General features: G+C 39.8%; 1 protein-coding gene across 5 annotated transcripts in view; it reads right to left on the bottom strand.

Moving 5' to 3' along the window:
* The window catches only part of tead1b (TEA domain family member 1b), a 43,613-nt gene that overhangs the window by 9,659 nt on the left and 19,033 nt on the right, over positions 1 to 14,921 (bottom strand). For 2 of the 5 annotated variants that reach the window (XM_062385127.1, XM_062385135.1), the window contains 4 exons: positions 5,493 to 5,557; positions 3,572 to 3,787; positions 1,361 to 1,372; positions 239 to 370 (listed from right to left, as the gene is read on the bottom strand). In XM_062385127.1, coding sequence (XP_062241111.1) covers positions 239 to 370; positions 1,361 to 1,372; positions 3,572 to 3,787; positions 5,493 to 5,557 — 425 coding nt within the window. The remainder of the gene's footprint in view (positions 1 to 238; positions 371 to 1,360; positions 1,373 to 3,571; positions 3,788 to 5,492; positions 5,558 to 14,921) is intronic. The other 3 variants (XM_062385145.1, XM_062385152.1, XM_062385159.1) reach the window with 3 other exon arrangements.

Genomic DNA, 14,921 nt, shown 5'->3' on the forward strand with positions numbered 1-14,921 from the left:
CTGTGAGCTACAAGATCAAACTGGCTTTTAGCTCCTTGTTCAGTGGATGTAGTTATCTTGACTACCACTTCTTTTGATCATCTGCTTATCTGATAGGCACAAATAAGATGCAGTGTGTAATATGATTTGGCCTGGGTGTCGGTGTGTTTGGCCCCGTGGCTGCCGGGGTTGAAGCTGGCCCCGGGAGGATCAAAAGCGGGGGTGGAGTGGTGGGCGCTGCAGCCGACGAGGCTCTTACCCCTGCTCCGGGAAAGGCTGGGCGCGGGATGCCTGGCAGGCCGAGCTTGTTGTGAATCGCCGTGGCAGAGACGATCTGAGCCGAGGACATGGAGGCCATGCTCTGGAGGGCTTTGTCCTTCACGGCTTGGTCCTTTAACAGCAGTCACAAAAGGCTTAGCACCCACACAGAGAGGAGGGGGGGGGGGGGGTCGCAGAGGCAGCAACAACCCGACTAAACAACACACTGAAAGCACCACTGACCTCTCTCACAACAGCAAACAGCAAGCAGGTTAAAAAGAAGATGTATCAGCATTGCTATTTAAGTGTAGGCTTTTTTTTTTTAAGGAATGTGTCAAACAAATACCATTGACTTCCGATATACAATACTGAGCCGTGGTATGCAATTAAATGACAGTTTGCTTGTTGATCTACTTCTAAAATACTTTTAAAACACTAGTTCAGCAGCCGTACTATCAAGACTGCATTTATCTGTCAAAACTATGTTTGTCAAAACATTGTAAGGAATTTTTCCTGCAACACCGAAGGACACTTATGACACTTTGAGAGTCTTATTGCAGGTCCGGTTAGGTTTATTAATTATTTTTAATTTAATTATCCGGCAGTATACAAATCCATTCAAAATGGACATGCTAAATTAAGAGGATAGTAATTTAAGAAGAACCAAAGAAATCCTGTAGAAGTGCACTGGGACGTGATCACTTGTTAAACATCGGGTTGCTATGAGATGTGCAGGTGAGTTTTGTGTTTTCAAAGTGTAGCCTGCTCTTGCTAGCTCTTCCAAATTTAACAAGCCTAGCTTTAATGTGCATTAATATAGTTAAATCAAGTCGAGCTGAACTTGCAAAAAACTAAAAGCTGCACCAGAGTGCAGACACACACACACACACACACCAGACACATACACACACACACACCAGTAAACACATGCATTCTCACTGGTGACAGAAGCTGAAGGTGAGCATGCTGGCAGAGCAGAGTCAAGCTGCATTATAACAATAGTATGATGAAAAACAGACGCCAATAAACTGGGCAAAAACTGGGCAGCAGCTATTGTGTCACTATGAGCACAAAAACATGACGAGCAGCTACAGGACAACAAATGAAGGAAGTGAATACTTACCATGGATGTTACCTAAATGCAAAAAAACAGGGCTTTAGTATTCATTCTGTAGAGTAATTCAACTTTTTCAAAAATGCTTTTATCGGTTAAAAAACTATTTTAATTAAGAGTGTCCAGGCGTCTTTTCACAGTACAACAAACACATGGGAAAAGAACACGTCATGACAAAGGATTATAACATTTGTATTTACAAATCATTCTTGGTTTCTGTGGCAAATGTCTTGTCCTTTATAAATTTCACAATCTGATCAGGGGTCTTCGCTTCAGACAGAACAACAGAGCAGTGACATAATGACTGTCAATTCACTAAAATGCCATTGACAGGACCAAACAGCAGGTTTTCATTGATGCCCCCTGAAATGAGGGGCACACTTCTTGTACTTCTCTTTGCCACTGAACTCTAATTTGCTTTAAATGAGAAAAGACAGGGATTCATACAAAAGCTGTCTGTTTTTCTTCAGACTGCCGCCTGTGCCCCTGAAAGACCAGGCATTCATGTGGCTAGCAGCCTGTGTGACTCTGTCTCAACAGAACCACACACACACACACTAACACACACATTAACACACACACACACACACACATGTTTGTACTTCTATCTTAGTGAGGACACTCATTGGCATAATGCATTCCCAGCCCCTTACCCTAACCCTAACCATCCAAACTAATTGTCTAGCCCTAACTCTTAACCTTATTCTAACCCTAACCCTAACCCCAAAACCAAGTCTTAACCCCAAAACAGTCCATTAAAGGGGGGATCTCAAAATGAGGACTGGCCAAAAAGGTTCTCGGTTTCTCAAAATGTCCTCACTCCGTATGTTGTAGACTCTTACGGGTCCTCACAAAGATAGCTGTACAAGAGCACACCCACCCACACACACAGTCATAGATCACTTTTGGGGACATTACATACACTTGCATTCATTTAACCCTTAACTAACCCTTAACCACCACTTGCCTCACCCAAACCCTTAACCACTAAAAAATGTTTTAATTTTCCCAACTGAGGTTTTTATTCTGAAGCTTTGTCTCCTTTTGTATGAGCCATCCCTTAATAACTGGTCTTTTAGTCTGAAATGTCCCCAAAGGTAGCCTAGGACAAACATACACACACAGAGATTAATGAGGGCTCATTAATTTGAGTTGAAGTGTGAAAGTCAAAATGCAAAATGTATAGTAGGCTTCCCGAGAAGAGAAGACATGAGCAGGGCACATGGGTGAAGTATCTTTTCATTTCTAAACATTACTTCATTGAATATCTTGAAATACAAATCAGAGTTATTCAAGAGTTCATTATTCACAGTGATTTCCATTTAAGAAGCCTTTCTGAAAAACATTGTTCAGCGATTTTTTTACAGACGTCGCTGTTGCTGTAATAACTGACAGGAACGCTCCGAAATGACGACATCTGAACCAGGAGGAAGCAAAGCGACAAACAGCCATGGCATTGTGAGGGTCGGAGTTATTAACAGACTGAAGGGAGAATAAGAAAGCAGAGAGGGCATTATAGAAACAGCCAGCTTCACGGCCATTCTCCGCTCTGAAGGCGCTGAGCCTTTGACAGCGGGGAAAAGTTAGGTTACTTTGTCAAAGGAGGTGGACAATTAATCGCCTTTTTTCCTATTTAACACAGCCCCCCCCCCCCCCCCCCAACTTTATCTACTGTCCATTGCTTGGTTCGAGATCGCTCAATAAATTTCAAATGTTATGTCATGAAATGTGATACAAAATGTCCTGATCTCCAGACGATGAGGCCTGACCTTAACTATATTTTTTGAACTGTTAATATCTGTAATGGCTTTAAAAAAAATTAAATCCAGCAGCCGTCAGTTTGTTGTATAATACGAATCTAACTACCAGTACAATTATTATTTAGATTTCTAACTATGTATGTATTAGATTAATTCTCACTGTAGAGAACTCTCTATTCTGTCTATGTCACTATTTTCAAAGCATGGTCGTTGAAATGATTAGCAGCCACGCTTAAAGTAAAGGGCCCTTACAGAAAAGTGAATAAAAGAGATAACATCACGTAGACAGAAGGAGTGAGAGATGGAGCGAGAGGGTGGAGGGGGTTAAAAAATGTGAGATGAACACAGTCAGCAGAGGATAGGGTTTAAGGGGTAAATCAGAGTACCAGGCATTCACTCTGTCACCACAGGAAACAGGAAGTTAAGACGCACAGCAACCGACAAGCAGAAAAGCGCATACCTTTAGCTTGGAATGAAACTCACGAGATTTCCTTCTGGCAAGAACCTGAATGTGACTAGACACCTGCGGGGTAGGGGAGGGGAGGAAAACAAAGGAAGAGCCTGTAACCATGGCAATGAAAAGCCCCCTACAACTGGGGAAAGCCAGACGTACCTTAATGGCAGCGTGGATTTCTCGAACTTTCTTTCTCGCTAAGACCTGTATGTGACTAGACACCTCCATTAAAACAGAGAAGAGGGGGTATAAAAAAAACAGGCAAAAACAAAAGGAAAGTACAAAGTGGAATACGCAGCTCTTTGTTTAGAAACACTTGAGGGAGATAAGGTGGGTAACACCAGACACCAAGCTAACAGCCAGTAAAGCATTATGCTGTGTGTTGTCGTTACTTAAGTGAACTGATTAAGGAGGATGCAGGCCCCTTTAGCTCACATTAAGACATACAGATGTGATCTGCTGTGTGCTGAATGAAAATCGGCTCGTCTTGTATTCTTTCGGGAGCCGAACGAGGCATTTCCCAAGCCAAGTTCACTGCTGGCGTTCACACAGTTCAAAATGATTTAATAATCTCTGGTTATTGTGATCAGCATTTTATAAAAAATAAAAAAACAAAAACAATTCAAGAAATTTATTAGAAAATATTTGTTAATATTATAAAAAATTGTAGATTAAAAGGACATTGTAAGAAAATCCCAAAGTAAGACATTTTCTAAAGCCAAAACTGAACTATTTAAAGAGTTTGTTTCTCCAAGCAACATTAAAAAATCCAAAGGTTTTGATTTTAGAATCATCGAAAACTCTTGTCCTGGACAAGGACAAATCAGAATTTTAGAGACTATGACTGGGGAATTGTTTTGAAAAGATATCTTATAAAATTATTTACATGATGAGTCAATCATCAAAAAGGTTGCGGACTAATTTAATCTCAGCTCTGATAAAAAAGAACTGCTTGTTGCTAGCATTAACATAAATAACAAATACATTCAAACAGCTAAACAAATGTGTAGGTGTAGATGTAGGGCATCAATTCATTTGTCTTTCTCTCTGATTCTGATTGTGTGTTGAGGAGAAGAGTCACAGATCAATCCACACAAACACACACACACAGTGATCGAACGTCATTCTAGACACAGGCCTGTTTATCATTGTTATTCAGGTCAGTGGTCAAGTCTTGGAATTTTCTGTTTAGAGGGAACATCAGTCAGTTGTTACTGAAGCCGGGCGGAGCTGGTCATAACCAGGTCATTTGAATACAAGAACTAGCATCCTTCTCATTCTTCTTAGTATATACACATAAGAGAAATACAGAGAGCCCTTAATTCTGATTGATTTACGTAAATTTTATGATGTATTACTGCACAGATGTATTTATCTATCTGAAAATGAGCTCATCTCTTTAGAAGGAGAAGCATGATCCAGTGTGTTGCAGAAAGCAGGATGCACTCACTGCCCATACTCTTTGATCAGAGATGGTACCAATCCATTAAGGCTTCGACCTTCCTGTTAATAAAGGCCTCTCTTACTGCAAAGTCCATGACCTCTGTGATGTAGTCATATAGAGGAATACTTGCACTGTCAGCCTCCTCTCTCTTCACATAACAGCACTGATCTTAGACTTGTATGTACAGGACCTGCTTTACTGTAGATATCGGCAGGTTGCATTTCAGGTAAAAAGGTTGATAAACTGTATGAAAGCTTTTTAAAGGGAAAACTGCACAAACCTAGTAAAAGCTACATGTCATATCGATGCATATTTTGGAAATGTGATAATCCAGGGATTTCTGATAGCTGTCAGCTTCAGACGTGCCCTGGACAGCTTACTATTGTGTTGCTCTCTGTCTATCTTTGTTGTTCTCCTACAGTAACAAAGGCGACAGACTACACACATTCACATCTGACAGATACATCTCCTCTCTTGTCGTACCTGCTTCCGAGTCCTCGTCTTCCCAGTCCGAAGCTTGATGTATCTGGCTATCAGCTCATTTCGACCTGTGTGAACAAGAAAACAAAGGGAAATGTGTTAAATGTAAAATAAATTAAAAAAAACTCTGAATGCCATTGGAGGAGTGGAAATTTAGAAAACATTCTGCAAAGAAAAACCACCATGGAGTTTACAGTTGTGTGTGTGTTCTCCAGATAATGTATGCAAGTGTCTGTGATTCTTTAGGCTCAACATTCATAATCTTATTTTTATGTTGCTGCTGGGTTTGATTTTTAGTTTTTTTAATTAAGAAAAACACAAAAATTGTGATTGAGTTTATGACTGAAGGTAAAAGTAAGGGCATTGATCATTCAGCAGCGCTGATAAGCTCCAGAAAAAGTCATATATAGATTATTTGCTTCAACTAAATTAATGAATATTTGTATGTAGGGTACACAACCCTGAACATACAAATTGTGAATGAGGATTTAGATTTATTTAGACAAAGCACCTATAGCATGTGCAACCGTACAAAACAGAAGGTATGTATATCTTATAAACAAACCAAATCTAATTTCCTTATGAAAACAACATGTGATATTAGCATTATAAAAAAAACTGGCAGCAGCAGCAGCACAGCCTTTCAAATTAATCTAATTCAATCTCATTCTCTTCAAAGCCCGACGCTTTGAAAGGAAACAGTCCTAGCTGTTCATACTATTACAGAAAATAAGGGCTACTGAATATATTGGGTTTAGAACAGTGCAGCTCTGACTAAATTATAATTAAAGCATAGCTTTGTAGAGATTTCCAATTAACGACGGCTCCAAACATTCTTCTGCCCTCAGCTCTGCTCTAATTGCTGTAGCAATGCACATGACCCCAGCTTAGCCCTTTCATATGGTAATAACATGCCGACAACCAAAACTATTACACAAATTATAGGTAAGGAGGCTCTCTAATTATGTGTCCAGCTGTAGTCCACCAATGCCATGGATCCTGCTGCTCCTCTATGAAACGCACTAAACCCTCAACATAATGACACATTTTTCTACGTTCACTTCATTATCAATTAATGGTCTTACTTTATTATTAAGACACAATGGGACCACAACGTGTTGCACATGTGCTAATAAGCTGTATCTCAGGTAATCAGAACAAAAGGCATCTTCTATCAATGGAGGCACGTGAGGCATCAAAGAATGTGATGGAGAACAGAAACAGACACCTTTGATGGATCTATAGAAAAGAGAACAATGGAAATGTAACTAGAACGGTACTCGGTATAGCGCATTACTCAGCCAAGAGCCAACAGTCACCTTTAAGCCTCACGAAATTATACACCCTCGTGGATTTTTCGATATCATACGATTTTATTTTCATGACCCAAGTTTCAATAAAGTCGGACCAGAAGTTTTTGCATAATCCTAATAACAGACAAATAGACAGAATAACATCAACTCCCTGGTGGAGGTAATCGCCCCTTTGTTCTACTCATGCTAGCAAGGTATAGCTAGCTTTCATCAAAAACCTCAAAACCTGCTAATTCCATGTCTTGCAATTGATGATTGATTGACCAATTATGATAAATGAATGGTTTCATTGCCATAATCCCCAAAAAACGTCATATTTGTTGGAGTTTTTTGAAGGTTGACCCGAGGCTCTTTTCACACTGAACATTTAAACCAGGCCAACCCACATGAACCAAGTCATGTGACCACGCTGGACATACACACATCACCATCTGGCGAGTGACAGGTCCAACCGCCTGCAGTGTACACTTTACTAGATGTCGTAGAGGAGGGGGGGGGGGGCTGCACTATTTTCAATAATTCACACACTATGGAAACATGACATGACAATACAGGCATTCATACAAACTCCTGATTCGTAGATCAAAGCACACAAATGGCCAGCTGAAAGCTTGCTTACTGTTGAATAATTCATTCTTTTCACCAGGCTGGAAAAAAGCTCAGTGGGTCCTGGCTGGCCCATGTTCTTTTTTTTTTTTCTTTCTTCTTGCCTGAGTTGGCTCTGCAAAACAACAATTTCTGAAAAAAAGATGTGGCTGTCCACATTCACGAATAAAACTCAGCTTTTCCTTCCTGAAATCCATGTAGTGCCACTCTGCTACATTAACAACTAATAAATCAATGATCTTCCACAAAGAACAAATTGCAGACAGTTTTTGTAAAAAAGTAAGTCTACATGATGTTGAGGATATGCTGATTTTGTTATTTTCGATTTAAATTTGTCGCACTTTGAGTAGATGTATGCATTTCAACTAAAATGTGCTTCCCAAAACTAGTCATACGACTATAACCATTTTCAAAGAAGAAGGCTAGTAATAAAAAAATCTTCAGTTTTTTAGCTTTCATGTTTGGTTCAATGTGAGCTCACGTGCATTAAGGCCTGATTAAAGCATACATTTTTGAACTTTGTATACTGTTTTAATTGTTAAACTTGTAGAGCCAATCTGTTGAACAATTAACACAACTGAAATACAGAGTGACACTAATGTGACTTCAGTCAGGGCAGAGCTTAAGATCTAAACTTTGAATTTGGGAAAGTCATCTTCCTGTGAGTGCTGGCTTTTTTTTTCAACAAAGCCCTGAAAGATTTTCTTCCCATTAGTTTTGAATGATCAACGTAGCTACATCTGAGACAGGCGCTGAGGGTTAAATAAGGTCCTGTTGTCATAGCAGTGCAGGGAGAAGGCTAAGAAAATTAACTCTTTATGGGGTGTTCCGTCACTCAAAGCAGCAGGAAGGGGATTAAATATTTATAGTGTGACCCCTGAGCAGGTCTGTGTTGTTCAGCAGCTAGAGGAGCCCTCCACCTGGCCAGAGTAAACTCTCCCCTGAATTTCAATGAGTGTGGAGGATCGGCGACATGTGAATGGCACTCCAGCAGCAGCCCCACAAAGAGACGCTGGCTCGGCTTTCTCTAGACCGTCTCCAAGCAGCTGATTCCTCATTCAGTCAGAAATCCAATTTGGCCCTTAGCATCCTCTGTCTGAGGAACCTGGGACTGGCTCCCTCTGTTGTGAATGACAATGGAGTGAATTGTCCCCAGTCGACATGTGGACCAAACTCAGAGGTACCACACCCAGAGATAACTTCCCATTTCCTCCCATTAGACTTTCAATGTCGAAATCAACAGTCGATAATCCTGACTGAAGTTTATTGTCTCGATTATTTGATTATTGATTTGTTCCATTAACTAATGGTGAAAAGATGCTGATGACAATTTCTTCAAGCCTATAATAGCTTGTTTTATTTGAGCAACAGTCCAAACTCAAAGACACTGAATTAATTATCACAGCAAATCTTCACACTGTAGAAGTTGAGACTGGGGAATGGAAACAAACGACCGAACAGCCTAAATTCCAAAGATTCTGTCTTTACGATAATGCTATGACAAGGAAAATCTTCAGGTCATCACATCTGAAAAACTGGAAAATTGAGGGTGTTTTGCTTTAAAGGTTACTTAAAGATGATCGACTGTCAAAGTAGACATAGATTCATTTTCTGTGAAAGTCGTAGACAAGTATGTAGTTGGTTCAAAATCAATCCTGCATTGCTCATTTTCTGCTTCACTGCGAACTCCTGCTAAAACCAGATTTTTTAAAGAGTGCAATCATCCTTTCTGCTGATAAATATGTGATTCCATATACCTTTAAAAATACATGTGTACCCTTAAATTCTGCATTAGTCAGTTCAAGAGTAAGAGCTATTTTGGGCACTACAGCGCTCTGTGCTACTTTAAAGTGCAGGAGAAGGATATTTTCCAATAAAGGAAAAGTGAAGAGAAAGTTTGGTCATTTTCTCTGAGCACAACATATTTCAGGTTTATATTGTATTCTGGCTTTTAAAACCTTCTCACAAAAACTGGTTTATCCCGATCTCTCTCTTAATGGATTACACCCTGTATGATTGTTGGAACATCAGTTTAAACCACGAGTGTAGATAACAAGGGAATCATCTTTAAGTTCATTTTAAAATGAATCAGTTTATTAGCTGGATGAAAACACATATTGTCCTAGTAATAAATATCATTAATTTACTTTTAAATACATAAAATACCACTTATTCTTACAAACGGAAAGCTGAAACTAGTTAATATTTTTAGTGAATATAGATTGTTTTAGCTCTACAAATGATATCAAGATCGTTTTTTGAAATAATGCCGAGAGGTTAGAGACCTTTTTAAAATGAATAAATCATCTTACAACTGTACGATACAGCATCTTAGATCTGATTTCTATTTATGGGCTTCAGTGACAGTCCACAAGAAGTTCTTGAACAGTGTTTAAATGCAACGCAAACCATCTACAATTTCTTCTGTACGTTCAAACATGTTTTCTAAAATCAATGTAGTATAAAATAGAAGCAACATACAAGGCTAATCAATATGACATGACAATTAACATGGCTTGTATTTCATGTTTCAAATTTTCCACTTTACTAGAGTACCACTAAAACATTGTTTAATCTCCACTGGCATGCAAACCCAAATGCTTGTCATTGAATTCACTACCAACGCCTTTTACACCTGTGTAACACAAACAGTCTAATTTAACTAATGGTACATTAAACAATTTAACTGGGTTGGTTACATCCTCTGAGCAGCAAGAACAATACTCAACTGCTCGGCACAGTTTTTTTCTTTTCCTCCTTTTAAAAGCATCCATTTCCTGTAACAGCACTTTTTCCTAATGCAGGCACAACCACAGTCACATCTGGCCCAGCACTCTGCCATGAGACAGTGAGACAGAGCCGGGCCTGGCCAAGAATCAGTCGGCAGATTGCCGACATGTGTGGCTCCTACCACTCAGCTCTGTGAGCAGGGCCTGACAGAACCGAGGACGAATCTGTGACACTGTCCAACACAGTATAAGAGACGTCTATCATAAACCCTTCATTCAATTCATTGTTTTTTTAATGTTCACGTTACAATACCTTTAAACTGTGGTTAAACCGGGGGTGGCTTTGGTACAACGGCCTGGAAAGTTTCATTCATTAATTTGTTCAAATAATTGTTCATGAGAACTGACAAATATTTGAGAGTTCAAGTTCGTAAAATGTGAGGATCATATTTTCCTGGTATTAAGATTCCTCATAACTAAATATCCTTGGTAACTGTGCAAATTTTTCATTGATTTCCAGATATTTTGGGGGAATTCGTACCTTTATTGATAGGACCATGTGTAAGCATGACATGGTGAGAGCGAGCAGGGAAGACATGCTGCAAAAACACGGGTCCAAACAAAACTTAAAGCTTCAGCCTCATATATTTCGGACATTTTATAAACCAGGCAATTAATCAAGAAAATTTAAGGCAGCTTAAATATATAGATATTTAATAGTAATTCAATGCAGCCCTACACTTCTGATTTATTAAGTACAGAACTAATATATACAATACTGTTGAAGCTACAACGTCATGCTCCTGTCAATCAACAGAAAATTAAGATTGAATAGTTTCAGTAAGAAAGCAACAAATATTTTCCAGTTCAAGCATCTGAAATGTGAATTTTTTTTTGTTATTGCAAACTGGTTATTTTTGTTCTAGAATGAAACTGCGACCTTGAGCACTTGAGACTTGGGATGAATGCTTTTCACCATTACCTAAGACTAATTAATTATATAAAATATGAAATAAAAATAATCTACTATTTATATAATAGTTGGTTGAAGCCTAAATTGCAATTCTTCATATTAACCCAAACAATAATTCGATTTTAATCTGTTGATTCAAACATTTCTTTTGGTTACAGACCATAGCCTGTTGTATGTTGATTTCTCTGTGTGTGTGCACGTGTATGTGCGTGTAGCAGGCCGACACAATGGCCCCAGCTTTCCTGTCATCCGTGATAGATGACTCAAGGGTCTCAGGCAGACATTAGCATCACAATAGACTCAACGAACAATATGAAGGCATTCGGCCCAGGTTTTTGGGAAGAGCAGGCAGAGCCAGGAAGCCTTTCACTCGCAGTATCAATAGGAAATCACTGCTTGCCAAGTGGGGAAGAAGCTGTGACTTGTGACTTGAAAGAAAAATGACAGTGGCATTTTTGGAAGGAAAACGCCACGCTACCTGTTTAGCATTATTTAGCATTGTTAGCTGTGGGTAAAAGGCAAAAGGATGCGCTGAGGACAAGGATCCTGTGGGATGAATAATATTACACAGGACTAAATCACAACCAACTCTTGGAATAAAAAAAATGTATGTCAGCTACATAAGCATTAACAATAACGACTATAAACAAAATGTGTAAAGCTAGCCCTGCAGGGGATTTAGCCCCAACATGTATGTAAGTCTATTCTCTCTGTTCAACAGTGAAATCTCATATTGGAGTCAGGAGATAATCTCTGCTGATCATAACATCTGACTCCAAACCACCTGCTGCTTGTGACAAGTGCTTTAACTTCCTGTATTGTTGGGCCTTTGTACGAGAAGCGTGGGTCCTTAAGAAAGACTCCAAGGCCGGTTGTATGAGCGACGCCACGATGATCACAAGCACTAATGCTTTTCTCTTGAGAGACAATAGAAATCCCTCCTCCTCATTGTGCACACACACACACACACACACACACACACACACACACAGACACACACACAGACACACATACAGACACACATGCCTGCAGGCTGAAACTGAAAAGTTCATAGACCATATATCTTCTCGTTACACTGGCTCTGTATTTATGTATCCTTTGTTCTATTCAGGCAGGAATGATTTCCAACCAGGAAGTAAAATGTAAATAATAGAACTTGTCATTGTTATTGTATATGAGGTCATATTGTTTTAATGTGTCAAAGCTTCTACATTGTTGGAATTTCCCACTTTTTCGGAATCTGTGCTGATTCAGGATGTCCATACAGTGGCTCTTTAACCGTCACATTGAATTCTCTCAGCCTCACTTGCACATGGGTGTTCCTCCTGTATCCACAGGAAACGGCTCTATTCCCTTCTCACTTAGACAAGAAAGGCCGGGACATAAAATAAGAAAGACCTACAATTACGTGCAATTTCTTTATTTAGAATTTTTAGAATTTTTGAACCGAAGACAGAGAGACGATGAGAGGGTTTTCAAACATGTCTCTATTTGATGAACGTGAAGGAACTGTAAAATGTTTTATTCTTTGCAAGACTATATGTGTTTATTTACACACAAGGCCAAAGCCAATGTCTCTTATGGTACTGAACTGGTTAGGAATGCAGAAGTGAATTTCTCTATTGAATAGAGGGCTTTGTTAATATCTGTAATACCTGTACTAAAAGTAAAATCCGGTATGGTCAGCTACAGTTTGCGCAAATGTAACAACAAAATGACTAAATCTCAAATGTATTTTCCACGAAATAAAGTCATACAAACAATAACGATGTGAAAACTGTGATAAATATATCATTCAGGTGTGGTTATAGGGTCACTGGTGCTCACAGATCTCTACATGGGAAGTGACACTCTTCATGTATGTCGCGATTAACACACCAGGTTTGCTTCCATTGCACCTTGCTTAAATCAATACAACAACCTATCTATCTAAACCAGGTGGATATAAATGTTAAACTCATAACCTGTTAAAATTCCACATTTTCTATTGACAGAATGGAAATGTGCATCAAAGCAGGTGAACAAAAATATACTTAGTGCAACCAGAAATTGTATCCACTTCTGACCTAAGTCAAATTAGTATATTTTTTCATATAGCTGCACAGTATCTCAAATGTATGTACACACATATGTAAAACCTGTTTCGTGAAGTCAATTGAATGAAGCTCTGCTAACACACATTACAGCTTAAGATTTTAATTGATGACTGCAGGTATAGCTCAAGTTTTAAAAATCCAGCCCGGGCAAAATTAAGTTCTTCCAGATAATGTAGTGTGCAACTGTAATTAACAGCTCTTTAAAAATCCATTTTTTCTCTGGACACCATAAGAAATCAATACTTAACTTCAAATGACCTTATCGAGCTGGATAAAAGGCTTTATCGCAAGGGCTGGGTCAGGAGCGGTTGAGCTAATGTGTTAGTTGAACAGTGGGGGATTAAAGGTGAGGTGTTCTCTCAAAATCTTACAAGACATCACAAAGCAGCAGGTCACTAACCTGAGCCTTCCTGGAGACACTGAGAGGATTACAGCAGCCAACCTCTGCTGAACTGTGCCTGTATTCAGACTGGGCTGAGCAGGCAAAGACAGCCTCTTCATCACTCAGCGGGGCTGGCCCTTCTATTTCCTCTCTCTCTCCTCTCTACGTCTCTCAAACCACGCCAGAGCTGAAACCTGTTAGTCCCAACTCTTTGCAACGTACTCACAGGGGACCAATTTGCACAGCCAGAGCTTGTCTGAATCACTCTATCAATTAGGAGCCACTGTGTTTATCATCACATACATTATTGTAGAGGCCGGGCCTGGTCATTGTGCTGAGGTGTGCCTCTCAGGAGAGAGAAACAGCTGAAATAAATGACCAGGGAGTGAAGCCACAGTTGGACAGGCTGCTCGACTAATCTGAGAGGACGGCTGTGATTATGAGTCCCCCGAGGAACTGGCTGTGTGGCGAGTGCAATGTGTGAACGTTGGCTCCAACAGTCAGAAAGGTGCACTGCTTATGCCCCCCCCGCCTCCTCCACAACAAAGTAAGACACTGAGTCAAATCAATACTTTCAATCTCTCCGGATCAATTCAGCTTCCGAGCACAAAGGGAGAGATGTTGGCTGTGACCAATAAATGAAAAGTCAAACTTAGAGGACATGATGGGCTCTATTGTCGCATTCTTCCGTAATCACGAGCACAAGCCGAGGGAGGCTGGACTGAAAAGTAAATCCACATTTTTTGGACACACAGGAGGTTCTAAATAGTTAATGGGAATACTCCAGATAGTGAGAACGTCATAAACATGCACTAACTATTCGATTGTGAGGATAATAAAATAACAATGATCATATACATGGCATGTTAAGGTCAGACCATGAGACAGCATTGAGTATGATCACTTTATGGCTCTGTCTGTCTGAGTTCAATGCCGTTCAGGGCTGAGGGACATTTCTCTTTTCAACAAACAGCACAGAAACAAATGACAGTCTGTGTTCGCACTGGAGTGTCGTCCCTGTGCACTGGACGAGAGAATAACTCTGGCATTCAGATTCCATTCATATGTTGATTACACAAAATGGTCCCATCAGCGTGAGATGATCTAGTCGGAATGGAATATGATGTAATCAGCACGAAACTGAGGATTTTTCCTTGAGGAGAGCGCACCAACAAAAAAAGTGACACTGCATCTTTAAGAAGACGAGGATCTCGCTGTGTTTTAGTCAAACAAAAGCAGCCAATTGGGAACATGCAACCTGAAACCAGAAGCCCGGCTCAGAGGGCCTCACACAGTCCTCAGAGCAGGGACACACCCCTCGCACTCCTGATTC

The sequence above is a fragment of the Platichthys flesus genome, chromosome 1 (genome assembly GCF_949316205.1).
Source record: "Platichthys flesus chromosome 1, fPlaFle2.1, whole genome shotgun sequence".
Lineage (NCBI taxonomy): Eukaryota > Metazoa > Chordata > Actinopteri > Pleuronectiformes > Pleuronectidae > Platichthys > Platichthys flesus.